Source organism: Hydra viridissima, unplaced genomic scaffold (genome assembly GCF_058129835.1).
Source record: "Hydra viridissima isolate aposymbiotic clone 2 unplaced genomic scaffold, HvirCarnegie_v1 scaffold_6, whole genome shotgun sequence".
Lineage (NCBI taxonomy): Eukaryota > Metazoa > Cnidaria > Hydrozoa > Anthoathecata > Hydridae > Hydra > Hydra viridissima.
The window spans coordinates 7,007,909-7,024,502 of NW_028324305.1; the positions used below are offsets into that span (position 1 = coordinate 7,007,909).

The 16,594-nt window shown below is 29.0% G+C and overlaps 1 protein-coding gene and 1 long non-coding RNA gene across 5 annotated transcripts in view; one reads left to right on the top strand and one right to left on the bottom strand.

Moving 5' to 3' along the window:
• Positions 1–4,758: 4,758 nt before the first annotated feature.
• On the top strand, positions 4,759–6,526 carry LOC149886806 (uncharacterized). 2 transcript variants are annotated; one of them, XR_016453465.1, is made up of 3 exons: positions 4,759–4,856; positions 5,368–5,978; positions 6,318–6,526. It is a non-coding gene; the product is annotated as an uncharacterized LOC149886806 (long non-coding RNA). The 2 variants fall into 2 exon arrangements; XR_016453464.1 differs by lacking the exon at positions 4,759–4,856 and having other exon boundaries at positions 5,539–5,553; positions 5,789–5,978; positions 6,318–6,514.
• A 686-nt stretch (positions 6,527–7,212) lies between these two features.
• LOC149886807 (uncharacterized) overlaps positions 7,213–16,594 on the bottom strand; it is a 48,126-nt gene continuing 38,744 nt past the window's right edge. Inside the window, exons 1-4 of one of the 3 annotated variants that reach the window (XM_090091739.1) lie at positions 9,217–9,329; positions 8,660–8,960; positions 8,278–8,374; positions 7,213–7,979 (exon numbers count right to left, since the gene is read on the bottom strand). In XM_090091739.1, coding sequence (XP_089947865.1) covers positions 7,591–7,979; positions 8,278–8,374; positions 8,660–8,960; positions 9,217–9,275 — 846 coding nt within the window. In that variant the 5' untranslated portion in view covers positions 9,276–9,329 and the 3' untranslated portion in view covers positions 7,213–7,590. Of the gene's footprint in view, positions 7,980–8,277; positions 8,375–8,659; positions 8,961–9,216; positions 9,330–16,594 lie in introns of those variants that run through there. The other 2 variants (XM_090091740.1, XM_090091743.1) reach the window with 2 other exon arrangements.

A 16,594-nucleotide genomic window follows, 5' to 3' on the forward strand; every position in this document is an offset into this window, starting at 1 on the left:
AATCATACTTATTTTTTTTAGATGTGTGAAATTGTAAAATAAAGTAGTAAAAAAAAAATGTGTCAGTATACCTCAAACTTAATAGGGAAAATACTTTGCGAATATTAAAGAAGCAAATATTCCCTTATTGTATCATTCCTACAAAAATGGGCTGGAAAATAATATAACTCAAAGCTTTCTTTTTTCTGGGAGTTTTTCCGCTATCTTTCGCTATTGATTGCTTAATAATAACATTTTCTTTGGAGATATCTTTTATTATCCACTTCTTTCTATTTAAAACATATTTTAGCTTAAAGTGTCTTTCTTTATTAAATTCCCACCGCGCCCATCTCTCTTTATCTTCCTTGAACAATTTGCAGCATTAGGGAATGATTTAGGGGCCTCTGCATATTGTCAAATAATTCCAGAATCCAGATCAGTATGCAAAATAGGTTCCTATAAATAGTAATTTGAAACATAAATAAAAAAACAAACTGATTGATAAGTGAAAACCCGAATTTATGCAGCATTGTGCAGCTATCATTACTCTCATTGCAACTATAGAAGTCATAGATCATGTTTGTAATTCACTTTTGAAAACAAACTTTTTATGTTTTAAATGTAGAACCATTAACTAATTTTTTTTAAACGAATGTTTTTTTATACCTAACATAGAACATTACAATTTTAAAGTTAAAACTTATTTACTGTTGATTGCTCTTTGTAGTTTATGCATCTATGCATCACTGTTTTGCAGGGAAAAAAAGAAACAGATTACCATTAGTTATTGTTTCCAACTTTGTATCTAAACGTAAGTTTATGTATTATATGTCTTTAAACTCACAGAATCTTTTGGCATTTGTAATTTAGGCACATTGCGAGTGCAGCCATAACTCCAGAAAGTATACTTTACAATAATTTTGTTATTTAAATCGTAATTAAGAGACTTCTAAAGGGGCTCTCCTTCCTATTGCGGATAGTTATAAAACTGATAACGAAGTTGTTATAACAAGAGACGATATATTTGCACAAAGCCTTTGTGTTACTCTTGCTAGAGCTGTTAATGGCTTCTTTTTTCTAAATAACTTTTTATATTTTTTATATTTTCCTGTATGTTTTATTAAAATGCACAGATATTAGATAAAAAACTTTTTTTTCTTATATTCAAAAGTATAAAAAATGATTAAAATGGGTGATGCGACTTTTTTTTGCTACTGCTTTTGAATTCGGCGCCCGCAAAAATAAAAAAATCTGGGCATAAAGTCAACAAAAATTTTATGGCGGATCTGTGTTATCAAACATGTTCGCTAACACGTGCGCTAAATATTTTACATGTTTCTCACCATTAAAGTATTATAAAAGTGACTTACATATTCCGTTACAAACATATATCTGTGTTTAGAATGCAAAATACACGGGTGAAAACAAAAATATACGGGTGAAAATAAAAAGGAAAAACATCAGGTAAAAAAACTTCAAAAAATATTTTACCAATAAGTTTTTTAAAAGAAAATTCTCTTCATTGACTAAGTGCACTATTGTACCATGGCTGAGTTAATTGGTGGACGAAATAAAAGAGTTCCCAGTAAACACGCTTTAGTTGGTCCAACTGACGGGCCAGTATTGGCTACAGTTGGCTAACTGTTGGCATCTCTTGCCAACCATTAACCGACTGTATACCGCGTGTTTTTGAATCGTAAAAGTTTCCCGTAAGTTTGTAAATGAATATTATAAATATTATATTCACTTAGACCATGCGACTAATTATTAAAATTATTCAAATAGATTCACTCAATGATTAAAACTATTCAATAGAGTTAGTTTAGTTTGAAGCTTTTTATCATTTTTTTTTCTTTCAAACGCTTTTTCTACCCTTTAATTAAACTTTTAAACTCAAACTCTCGTACACCTCTTAATATAACCGTTACGCTGGTAAGTAGAAATATTTTACATTTATCCATTAGTGACACATTCAGATATAATTTTTGACATTGGTTGAGTTTTTAATTTATTTTTATGATGACACCATTGTTGTATTTGTATAAGACATTTTAGCTCTATTTTAACTATTATCAAAAGTTTAAATACAGCTAAAATGTATATGTGCGTGTATAGTAGTATGTTTAGGCGCTACTGCACTTTCGCACCCCCCTTTTTTTATTGCAGATTATGATAGAAAATTTCATGCTGATTCAGAAAAATATAAAAACATGGACCTGAAAATTAACGGAAAGTGCTCTAATTCGAAGTCAAAGTTGTAAAAAATCCCTAATATTCGCCATTTTTTAAAAATCTTTTTTAAAACGCTTTCAGTTTTAACGAAAATTAATTACTGTTACATTGCGCAATAAGCAGACCTGGTTTCAATTAGCCTTAACATTATTATTTTAAAGTATTTTAACGAAAGTGTTATAACGAAATGAAATAAATGGAAGATTTCAAACATAGGTTGAACGTAGAATGTGAGAATGTAGACAAATTGATGAATAATTATTGTTGCATTGCCCTATCCCTATCCCTATCCCTATCCCTATCCCTATCCCTATCCCTATCCCTATCCCTATCCCTATCCCTATCCCTATCCCTATCCCTATCCCTATCCCTATCCCTATCCCTATCCCTATCCCTATCCCTATCCCTATCCCTATCCCTATCCCTATCCCTATCCCTATCCCTATCCCTATCCCTATCCCTATCCCTATCCCATCCCTAACCCTAACCCTAACCGCCTATCCAAACCAGCTTTATTGTGAAATATAAATCGTAGTTATAATAAAATAATTGCGCATGCGTGTACAATATTGCGCTCTGAGAAGCTTATGGCTATGTAGAGCGCATTGCGCTCTACGAAGACACTTCGGAAAAACATACTTTAACGACTTTTTTAACGTAAAAACCATGCTATTAAAGTATTGCTTTTGTAAGCTAAAAGATCATTGACTTATTATTCTCAAAATGGCGAATATTAGGGATTTTTAGTGGGATTTTTTACAACTTTGACTTCGAATTAGAGCACTTTCCGTTGATTTTTAGGCCCATGTTTTTATATTTTTCTGAATCAGCATAAAATTCTCTATCATTATCTGCAATAAAAAAAGGGGGGTGCGAAAGTGCAGTAGCGCCGTATGTTTATGTGTGTATTTCTGTATGTATATGTATGTATGTTTGTATGTATCTATATATATATATATATATATATATATATATATATATATATATATATATATATATATATATATATATATATATATATATATATATATATATATATATATATATATATATATATATATATATATATATATACACACACACAGAGTGTCTGCCAGATCAGGGGAATTCAGGGAAAAGTCAGGGAAATCAGATATCTGCAAAAAATCTAGGATAATCAAGGAAATTAGGTTGAATTTTAAAAAAATCAGGGAGAAATCAGGGAAAATGGCTCTTCATCAAACTTACATAACTTAAATAAGTTGTACATAGTACATGTAATATAAAAGTTTATTTGGCAGATAGTTTTATGAACTTCACTTGCATCAAGCGAATCTTGAATCTTCACTTGCAAAAATGTAAACAATTATACAACCCATATTAAATGTATCAATACTTGATACATTTAGTGTGGGTTGTATTATTGTTTACATTTTTGCAGTTGAAGAGCATTTTTCTAAACGAATCTAGGTCAATTTTTGTGAAGTTGAATTTGGGTAACTTTAAATTAAATCAAGGAAAACAGGTAGAAGATCAGGAAAATATCAGGGAAATGTTAGAGAAATCCACCTAAAAATATTGGCAGACATCCCTATGTATTTTGTATATATTGCATATAATATATGTCATATACAATATTTACATAATATATGCAGTATATAAATAAATGGTATTTCCAATTGCATATACAATATGACATATACATTTCATATTAAGCATATATAACATTTATATTATATTATATATATATATATATATATATATATATATATATATATATATATATATATATATATATATATATATATATATATATATATATATATATATATTAGACATGTCCAAAAAACAACTTTTTTAAAAAATGTCTGAGCACAGCTGCTAAATGTGTTCTATGTAATAAATTAATACTAAATTTAAAAAATTTTTGAATAAAAAAAATTTTTAGGGGTCGCTCAAGACCCTTAAACATCAGACGAGTCCCTAATATTTTGAAAAAAAAAGTTTTTTAAAACCATATCATGTTGGGTCTCAAAAGAAGTGAAATTTTATAAAAATTTCAAAAATAATAAAAAAAGTTTATAAAAAACACAAATTAAAAAGTTTATTAAAAAAAACTTTAAAAATATGCACTTTTTTATTTTTTGTTAAAAAACGATAGTTTTTAATTCATAAAATTTGAACTGGTAATTTTTATATAAAATAGTTAATATTTTTGAAATTTTTATAAAATTTCACTTCTTTTGACACCCAACATGATATGGTTTTAAAAAACTTTTTTTTTCAAAATATTAGGGACTTGTCTGATGTTTAAGGGTCTTGAGCAACCCCTAAAAATTTTTTTTATTCAAAAATTTTTTAAATTTAGTATTAATTTATTACAAAGAACACATTTAGCGGCTGTGCTCAGACATTTTTAAAAAAAGTTGTTTTTTGGACATGTCTAATATATATATATATATATATATATATATATATATATATATATATATATATATATATATATATATATATATATATATATATATATATATATATATATATATATATATATATATATATATATATATATTCATATAATGCATATAATTATAGCATTTTATTAAAAGGGACTTCAACTTCTGAAAACTATGAGAAAACTGTTCAAAATTTTGGGGATCAGGAAAGTAAGGTTTTGGATAAACTATTTGTTTTTTTGTTGTTTTTTTTTGTTTTACTACTTGTTATACATTGTATATGTGTTAAGCATACATACATTGATTAAGATGCTGACATATTGACAAAGGAAAACTATTTATATTTTTTGTAAAAAAAATTAATTTGTGTTTTAATTAAAGTCATAAATGGATGAAGGCTTTAAAAAAATACATATTTCATGTTACAAAAATACACATTTCTACTTTTTTATGCAGATAAAGGTTTTAAATAACGCTCTTTTCCATGGCCTTAATAACACAGCACAAAAATGTGCTAGAATACCATTTTTACAGCAATCAATTCACCTACAGGGATAAATAACATGAATGTTTAAAATTTTAACTCCAAATATTTGAGTTCCATAACACCTTTATCCATGTATGTCTTCAATTTAAAAACTAGATTGTGTTTTTGAAACCAGTTTTCCAATAAGATTCAAATGCAATCAAATATTATTTAATTATTTATGTATGTTTATAGAGAAGTTAGCAGCTTTGGAGTTAAGATTAACAGAACTGGAGCAAAAAAATTAAGTTTTTAGAAGTTCAAAGTTTTTTGGATAATGAAGATATTGTTGTTCCCCCTGGCCATCCAATGGAAAGTAAGGAAGATTTGGAGAGGTTTAACCTTATGAAACAGATGAAATCTGAGATGGCTCTCTATAAAGTTTGAAATTATTTTTTGTATTATAATGTTTCTAGCAGTCTTCAGGTTGCGTTTAAACTAGTAACTATTATTTTATAAGATCAAAGATAAGTTTTTTTATAAGTCTTATAATTGTAATTTATCAAAGGTAATTTAATAATACCTTAGTTATATTATACCGCATTACATTTTCATTTACCTTTGAAAAAATAGTTTAAATAAAAAAGTTGTAATATGTAGCATTATTTGTTTTTAGGTCAAATATCTGCGTTCTATTGGCGGTAAAGTTGAACGTCCAAAATACATATGATGTGTGTTGGGAGCCATGTTTTCCAAAAAGTTTAGCGCTTTATGTAATCTAAACGGATCTTCAAGTAAGATGATAGCTACTGGAATGGGCAAGGTTAAGTTGCGATGTTATCATTTTGTGTTAAAGTGCTTACTATGTAAGTATTACTAGTTATGTAAATTTTTAGTCTATTAAAGTCAACTGAATTTTTATATTTACAAAAATATGTTTACAACACTAAGAAAGAATATAATATGTTAGTACTTATGACAATTACCAGTGTTGTCATTAGTTGTAAATTTGTAAGATAATATATTCTCCCTTGGTGACTTGAACTTATTATCATATGCACATATTTTTAAAACTGCTAACCAGTTAATGTAATTCTTGATTTGCAAAGTATACGTATAAGAGCTTAAAAATAACTTAAAAATAATTTATATTTAAATAAAAAATAAATTGAGTTTTTAAATTTATTTTCATTTTATTCTTTTAGCAGCAGTAAGAATTCAGTATCTTAATTCCAAGGATAAAGATATTTACCCGATGGTTTCAAGATGGTTTCAGGGCGCAAATGATCAAGGAGATGGGCGAATAAATAGACAGGCGAAAAGCAAGGTTATAAAAAATCAGTTGCAGTTAATCAATGAAAAGAATATTTAGTTATTATTTTCTTTTGAAAATTTATAAAAGCTTATTTTTCTTGATTTTATTTATAAATCTAATTTTTCTTAATTATTGTTAATAATTATCTAATAAATCGCCACGTTTTTAAATATTAGCGTTTTACAATATTGTTTTTAATTAAAGTTGCCAATATTAGTTTCAAACCTTTAATAATATTAACTACAATAATAGAATATTTTTAGTTCTTTATTTGTAAATATTTTTCTTTAATGGTCTGGAAATAAAAGTGTAATGATAAAAAATTTGTTCTTTTTTTTGTATTCAACTAAGTTATCTATAAATAATACAATATTTTGTGCCGACAGTAGTACTGTTTGGTAAAGTCTGATATACAAACAATCACTATTAGATAGAAAATTAAATATGAAAAAGCAAAGTTATACTTTGTTATTAAGCAATATTCAAAACATGATTTATAACTTTTGCACTTTCAATTTAAGCGCAAAAGTGAATTTAAGAAATCGCGAAAAAAAATCATATAGTTGGGCCGGTAATGGTACCAATTGTTAGCCAACTGTTTTATTACTGTTGGGCCGTTAATGGCAAACAATTGTTTAAAAACAGTTGGCTAAGTGTTGGTAAAAGCGTTACGTTTTTTTCACGGTACCAACTAAATAGCCGACTGTTGGCCCAACTGTAGCTAATAGTTGGTTATTAGGATCGGGCCAACTACTTACCAACTGTTCGATGTTTACTGGGTTACCTCTTGGAATAAAAAAAAAGATCGCTTAAACTTCCGGAAGTATGTAATTCTCCTACCTGCACCCCCTTCTCACGCTTCATATGAGATAAAACTAAATACATTTAAAACATATTCCATCAGCACAATCGATTAAATGATTTTAGATTAACTCAAATGCTGTAAATATTTATCACTTTAGAGAGGATGTTACACTTTTATAGCGCTTTTTTCAGTCTTGACTCAACTTAAATATTTGTGTAATTACTTTAGTGTAAAAACTTTATGAGATTTTTCAATGTGCTCAGATAAATATAAATAAAAATGCAACAGTAAATTTATTCGACAAAAGTGGCTCGATATGTTCTTTGTTTATTGCAGGAAATTCAAACCTAAAATGAGATTATACCCAAACTTCTAGCTCGGCAATATGAAGGTAATCAGTTGCAGGAGTTTTTGAGATAAATACATATCTGACAAATTCTGCGTTTTGAAAAGTTTGCTTCATATCACTGCTTAATATGCCAAGTAATTGACACTTGTCTTCGTTGTCATACACTCCAGCTTTTAACACATACCCAACCAGTCGCTCTTCACAGCACCCAGGTCGATTATAAACAATAACACTTTTTGCTTTATACACATAGCTTAAGTCCAATTTAAGCCAGTTTTTGTCTTCAATAAGCGTGTGCAAAAGGGTGTCATAATTTCCGTCAATTGCATTGTGTGGGTCAAACGTGTTAAATGACGTCGATTGAGTTACTTTTCCACTTCGTGCAGCATTACTTGTCTCTTAAAAAAAGAAGTACTTCACTGTCAAGAATAAATCTAAGTACATTTACTTTAGTTATGATTATTTTCTACTGTTTCACTGTAACATCTAAGCTTCAGGTTTTTTATGGCCAATTAACTAAATATACTTTTACGAGAGAAAAGTTGTCTTGTATTATGTAGCGACAAACACAACAACTTAAATCAAACAGTGCATGTTTTATCATGTTATAAATTCTAAAGCTTATACAAGTTTTAAACTTCATAAATTTAGATACTGTGAGCTAATCTATAATTGCAACTGAATGAGAATTATTACCTAAGCAAACGTACGTATGGATATTGTTATCTCCGCAAACATCTCTGCAGTATTCGATATCAGAGCAAGGATTTATGCTTTGGCAGATTTGACCAATCTGAGAAACAACGTGTTAAAAGGTGATTTAATTGATCATGAATGAACTATGAATGTAAACAAGGTTTAATTTTCATACTGAATAACTTGTTTGAGTCAACACTGATTTGAATAATGCATCTTAATCTGTTTTGACTTATTGTAAATGATTGAGTAGAAACTAAAGATAGTTATGGAATAAATTTACTTTTAACGAGCGGATTCTTCTTAGCACGTGATGAAGATGGCAGAATTTTTTGTGCTAAACTTAAAAGACGTTATTTTGTGACAAAGTAAAGTATCTTACTCTTTGATTATTGGTAGTGTCGGTGCTATAAGTGTCCCACTCATTGTTAACCTCTCCCAATTCAACGGAAGATACTAACTCGCAAACGGTTCCATCTTTCTTGTAGTTAGTAAGAATACACGAAGGATTGGTTATGCAATAAAGCAGGCAATCGTTTCGAGATAACATTGGTAATGATAAGTTTACATTTCCATTCATGTAATGACCAGGCATGATATTGAATTTAGCGTGCATATTACAAGGTAGACGAATAATAAAACCATTTATGGAAACTGTAAGTATGATGAACCAATATGAAATCCTACAAAAATATTGATACATATTTTTTGTGGTTTACTATGTTAAAGCGGCTTGAGTGGTACAATGTGCTGAATTGAATAATTTTAATGCACAAACAAAAATATCTTGAAGGTTTTCAGAACGAAATCTTAAATCTTCTAATTGAAATTCTTACAAATCTGTTGCAGCGATTATAGCTACAAAATAACATCTAACATAATACAACAATCAAGTATCTAATACAACAATAAATGAATATTTTAATCACTTAATCATACATGGTTTTCCTCCATTTTTTCTTAACTTCATGAAACAGAAGATGAACTTTAAACAACATTAAATTATGACTTTTAACGATATTTTATGCAAACTTTTAATACAAAAAAAAGATGTTTTAAAAATTTATGGAGCTACGATTTTCATATCCTTAATTATTCAGATTCATTTATGTTAACAAAATTATTCATTTATGTTAACGAGTTGTTTTGATAGTGTGAGGGCGGGGTTTGTTAAGTTTTTTTTATTTTATGTAATTAGTTAAGTGATGCAAGTAGTTAGACGCAGGTTAGTGTGATGGCTACTGTGATGTGAGTGTGGGAATAGCGATAGTATAGAATGTGCTAGAATATGAGGTAGGACTGTCAGTGTGCAACGCAGATATGGTAGAAGCACGGTAGAAGGATCAGACTTTTTAACAACAATTGTTAACGCATAACGCAATAATAAGAATATTAATAATGATATTGCCTTAATCAAAATGTAAATAAAAATAAAAAAAAACTTACGACTGGTTTTTCTTCTCTTAATTACTTTTCTTAATAAATTTCCTCAATTATTTCTCTTCAATAAATTCTCTTCATTTTAGCTCATACAAATAACAATACATTAATGCATATAATAACGCATATTGAAAGTTACTCAAATATATTTCCTTACCAACTCTTCTCATAATTTTCTCTAAAAATTTTCCATAAATTCTCTTCATTAAAATCTCTTTAAAATCTCTTAATAAAGTTCTTTAAAATTCTTTTCTTATATAATCTCTTTAAAATCTCAAAAAACTTTTTCTTTCTCTTAAAATCCTTTTTAAAATCTCTTAAAACTCTTTTCTCTTGAATTTCTCTTTAAATCTCTTTAGAATAAAACACTCCATCAAAATCTTCCCACAAGCATCTCTCCAAAGAGAGGGCCCAAAAATAAATCTCCCCAAGAAAGGAGCCCCAAAAAAAAATCTAAAAGATTTTCTCAACCGTTCCTTTTCAATCTGTCCGCAGGTGTTATTTTGAATTCTCCGTCGGACAAATGGATTTTTTTTCTTCAAGTTCGTTCAGTACTTTTGTTTCAATTTCTGAGTCATGGTATTCTTTAAAACAAGTTTTACTAGTTTTCTTTTTATTAATCTTTACACCAGAGTGGCTTCAGAACTTTCTAGAACTTTAGTAATTAAAATCATATCATTGTGTTTCAAGTGGTGTTTGCAAAAACAGTCTTAATCATTAATGGTGGGACTTATTCATTTTTTCATGTCATTAAACATGTGTGTCCACCTGGTGTTTTTGGTTGACTCACTCTTTTCTTCGTTCGAATGTAGCGCGTTTGAGTCGTGTAAAACTTAAAGATAATGTTTACAACTTTATTCATCTTCCCTCCTCACAAAGTTAAAAAAAAGATTTTGAACATAATTTTAGTTTCTATGACTATTATGCTTGATGCAATAGATTTGCATTTGGAATTTGATTTGAAGTAGTGTAGCATCGTTGTTTAAGTTATTCTTCGATCCACAGTTAAGATATTTAATTAATTATTTAATTATTCTAACTTTTTAAATTAATCTAATTTTAGTAAGATGTTATGAGGCCTCATTTTTCATCTATATACCTAAGGTAAAAAGTTCTAGAATGCTTTAGACTTTAAATAATTTTTAATAAAAAACGTAAAATATATTCCAATATTTATAGCTCCAATACTTTTTAATTACTTCGAGGACTAATTAAGCCGTTTCGATGAGGGATTCTTCCCGGGAAAAATCTTACTCCAATTTCCCGGAATCCCAGGATTTTGATTTAAAGATTTATTAAAGTTAAAAATACGGTTTTTAAAACCTAATGTTGTTTGATGATGAACTTACAGTAATTGAAAATTTCGCAAAAAGTCTGGAACCCCATTATCTTATGTTCTTAAATGATTTGCAGAAGGGAAGCAACTTTATTAACAACTGATGACACATTAAAATTTATGGTTAAAGAACTTGATGTTCAAGATTGCTACCTAGCAAAAGATCTTAAAAATGCTTTAATTAAAAGAATATGTCAAAGAAGAAAAAAAGATCTTGTTGGTTTACTAAGATTTTTAGATAATCCACAATCTTTAAAAAGTGATATGCATGATGACTTATTTAGCATGCCATCTAAAGCAGTTATGATAAATTTAGCGATTGAAATAGCTGGTCGACTTTTTCCCATAATCATAGAAAACATAGCAAAATGAAAATATAGCAAAAGAAGAAGATAGTGATAGAAAACTTAACAACAGTATTATTAATATAAATCAATTATCTGAATTTATGGCTGCCAGATTAGAAAATTTAAAAAAAAAAAAAGTTTTTGCAGACAAGTGCATTAAATCAATTATACGTTAAGAATTCAATCAGCTTGAAACTACTAATAAAAGATCGCATAACTTAGATATGCCTTATAATGCGCTTTTAACAATTCGTCCTTCCAGTTTAGAGGCTGAAAGGGTGTTTAGTTCAACTGGATTTTTTTTTTTGACAGACAGCCATCTTTTTGCATTGATTTTTCTCAGAAGTTACTTTAAAATCGTAAACAGTTACAAAAAATAAATAGAAAAATAGAAAAGTGTAATTAGCTATTTATATTTTCTCAGATGAAGATTTTCCCGGGATTTTCCTGGCATTCCGGGAACAATGTAAGTAATTCCCGCTATCCCGGGAATGGAAAAAGTCCGGGAAATCGCAATTCATAGTTTCGATCATTTTTTAAAGAAAATTTTATCTCAAAATATAGTTGATTGAGCTGATCACAATACCTTCTCAATTTCGTGATTTCAGTTTTGTGATACCACCTCTAAAGTTCAGCGAAATGAATTGATGTTTATTATACATTTGCCCGTCTTACACAAATCAAATTTATGCAGTTTTCCAAGTAAACGAAGTTGTGGCACGTTGGCCTGGATTCATGCTTTTTTGGACAATATCGACGCCATTTTGTTGATACCAATCGATTACACTTCTTGAGTAATGGTAAGATGCAAGATCAGGCTAGAAGATCATCATGCTTTCGGATCATATGCACAAGTCGCATTTTTAAACGCTCTTTCGCGTAACATTCGGAGCGTCCCTCTCATTATTCATCTCTCTCAATCCAACAGAAGATAATAACTCGCAAACGATTACGTTCATACGGTTCCATCTTTCTTGTAGTTTGTAAGAATTCGTTTGTAAGAATCTTTTTTAACGAGCAGATATAGGGAAATTTTTTGAAAATTTAAAACAAATATTTGAATGAAACTTGTTCATTTCAATTCACGAATGAAAATACAGTTTGTGGTTTTCAAAATAAAGTTCTAAATCTTTTATTCTAAAAATTAAAACATTAAAAACGCAAAAGTTATAAATCTGCTGCATTTTTTAGCTGTCAAATTTATTATATTCATTTCTTTCGACACTTTGTAGATGAAGTGTGATGCTTGCAGTCTTTTTAAATACACACCTAATACATTCATAATACATTCAAAATGGTTCATTACCATCCCATCATGAATACTTTATCCTTTTCCAACAAAACAGATGAATTTCAAATAAGAATAAACTATTCGACTGAGAGGTTTGACGAAATCTGAAGTAAACTGTTACATTAAAAATGTTTTAAGGAGAGACGCGGTATTTGTTGTTGTTTTGATTGATTACATAAAGAAGCTGTTTTTGAGTCACTTTTTCGATCTGCAGCGAAGAGATTTAATGAGCTGTGTTAAGATTTTCCGAGATCTCAGAAAATATTTTATTTATATGTTTAGTGGAAAGGGTATCAAATTAGAATGCAAAGCCACAAGTGTTAAAATAATGTGAGGGGGAAGGGGAGTGGAATAGTTGGTGGCGTGTTAAAACAATGAAATCTTTTTAAAAAATGAAAATACGGCTAGTTAGCCTACTGTATCAAACAAAGCTAATTGGATACTGAACGCTGATGTAAACAATTTTATTATAATTATAGTATTTGATATCCACATGATGTGTGGCATAAGATAAAGTCATTTAATGATACAAGGAGTGTTCATTACTTCTGCTGAGACATTAAACTGTTGAAAAACAGGCTCGCTTTATTGCTATTGTTTTACATCTGTGCTCCACCTTGATCGGTTGATAACTAGACCAGTTTTTAAAAGCGCAATATACAGCTCGCTTTACACCGCAAAAAGTGTTCTGTAAGTTTTAACGTTTGCGCGATAACATCTTTGAAGTGAAACGTTTGCGCGATAACATCTTTGAAGTAGGGAGCGAAAACTCGACTCAAATACCCGAGAGTACCCTTGGACTGACAATTTCGAAAAGTTTAGGTACTCGATGGCCTAGCCTTCGGGTCGGGTATTACCCGATATAAACTACCCGAAGTATTACCCGTAGAAGTACCCGAAAATCCGGTAATAAAATTACTCAATTTATTTACACGAAAGTCGGGTAATAAAATTACCCGATTATTGGACCAAAACTTCGTGCGATCAGGTATTTTCGTTAATCTTTTTTTTTATTTCATTTTTTTAAACTTAATTTTATTTCAATTCTTTTAATATCACTTTTATTTCTATTTAATAGTTCCACCAACTCCATGTTTGTATTAATTTTTAATTAATTAAAAATTATTACTTACATGGATTAGGTGGAACTAATACTTCATGTAAGTATAATTCGACCTGCTCCGTATATAAGTATTAATTAGTTAAAAGTTAATACTTACACATGGAGTAGGTGGAATTAATACTCAATTCGCATCAGTCTTTTTTTTTTTTGAGCCATCGCCTCTTAAATATAAAAGTAAGTAAAAAAAATTTTTTTTAATTAATCAATTTTTTTATTTAATCCGCTTTGGTTACGTTGGAACTACCCGTATTTCGGAATCGATCGTTGGAACTACCCGTATTTCGGAACCGATCGTTGGAACTACCCGTATTTCGGAACTACTCGCTAGTCGGGATATAAAATCGGGTATCTAGTGCACTTTCCATAATATTTCTTTAAAATATGTAAAATAGTTTTATTTTCAATCTTTAATTTTTTTATGACTTTTTTAAGGTCTTGAATGTAAGTAGGTATATATGTAGGTATGTATGTATATAAATTTCATTTCAATATTTCTATTTATTTTATCCCTATTTTAAGGCATAAAATAAATTTTTAATTTGATATTAATTTTTAACTAGTTAAAAATCAATACTTATATGGAGTAGGTGGAACTAATGCTCAATTCGCATCAGTTTTTTTTACCTTAATAAATATATATAATTTATATGTAAATATAATGTATAATTGTGTATATATATAATGTATATATATATATATATATATATATATATATATATATATATATATATATATATATATATATATATATATATATATATAATGTATATATATATATATATATATAGTGTGTGTGTGAGTGTGTATGTGTGTGTGTGTGTGTGTGTGTGTGTGTGTGTGTATGTGTGTGTGTGTGTGTGTGTGTGTGTGTGTGTGTGTGTGTATATATGTATATGTATAAAGACCATAGTAAATTACTGGATGAAATTCCGGCTTTAAAATGGCCAGGGTACTTCAAATTTTGCGAATGCTGAAATTTGCCCTCCTTCAGTGCAAATATTCATATTTCAATTTTTTTTGTCATTTGAAATTATATGAAATATGAATATTTGCACTGAAGGAGTTTAAATTTCAGCATTAGCAAAATTAGAAGTAGCCTGGCCATTTTAAATCATTGTAATAAAATATACACAATAAAAGTATATCAGTTAATTTGAGAGAAATTCTAGCAAACCATTTATAATAAGTTGTTCACAGAAGCTAATTACAATAATATAATGACTTTTTTCGGTTAGAAAGTAGTATATAATGAATTATCTGTTTTTGGTTTGGCAATAGTCGGCCTACGCCATAATAGTTTTTCTTGCGTAAGCCGACTATTGCCTAAAGTTTTAATACTTAATAGCAATAAATCTGGGCGTGCTTAAATTTTTCAAATTTTTTTTTAATAATCGTAAAATCTATCAAAGTCAGTCATCAAATTGAGTGGGAAAACCATTGTAGGCCTGTGCTATCAGATTATAAAAAACGTTTTTTACAATGCAAAACATAGCCATAGCAGATTATATCGCAGCCCCAGTTCAACAGTGCAGCATCTAAAAATCAAACGTTTTGAGAAAAAATGACTTTGAAGTTAAAAAACCCAAAAAATACGTTTAAACGTTTTTCAATACATCACCTGGTTGAACTTGGCTTCTTTCCTCAAAAGCATGCTTCAAAAAAACTGTCATTGATGCTTTACACTGTAGAACTCGAGCAATTAACAAATTGCTTTATGAAAACCTTGTTAAATAATGCAACCAATGTGTTCAGTTTTATTAATTTATTTGCTGAAAACAATTCTGTAATTTGTATTCAGCATTACTTAAACAAGTGTGCGCATTCGTGCTGTTTAGCCCGCATACATCTCTGCAGAGTTCATGGCTATTGTAAAGACATTTTCGCTAACAACTTTGACCAATCTAAAAGGACGGAAAGTGAGATTTGATGCTGAAAAAGTTTCTCAATACAGAAGCTACCTTATCTACCTTTTATCTTATTGCTTTAATCAGCTAAAGGTTCATTTCTTCGTATTGTCTTATAAGTAGTTTAAAGAGACGTTTGAATCCGAAATAAAAACAACAGAGAAAGAATTTGTTTGCATTTGAATTTCCCTTTTTTTCTTTCGATCTCTTTTCAAAAAGAGAAGAACTAAAAGTATTAAGAGATCGAAGATACTTCGAGTCATGAGCTGTACTGTTTTCTTTGTGTTCATTTTTGTTACTTTTATTAGTAGTTTTTTTTTTATTCAACTTTTTATTTTGAGTATGCTTAACTAAGTTAAACAAATAAAATTATCTGTTAAATCTGTTAAATAAGATTATCTGTTAAATCTGTTAAATAAGCTGCTGACTTTAGTTATGGAGACAGACTTAATTATCTGACTATAGCCCTTTAAAAAGATTTCTTTTTAATGTTGTTTTGTGAAAGCCAAATATCGGAAGATTATTGGGATTTGAGATGTTTTGATAAGGTGATGATAGTCAAATTCATCATAAAACCATACATCGAATATTACGGCTGATCAACTATTTGAAATCTGGTACGATGCGTACTAACATTATTTTTATATATATATGTTATATCATCATTATGAGAATGTTAAATTTGTCAGATATTATGTGAATGGGTGTTGTATGATTGAGAGTAATAGAGGATTAAGGAGGTATGGCTTTGAGAGATGGGAACAATATGGACGTTGGGGTTGAGGCTAAGGGTCTGCGATAAAATATTGAGGGAAGGGCTGTATAGTTATGTGAGAATGGTTATTAGTCGAAGCACAGGATTAATGAGGAAAAACA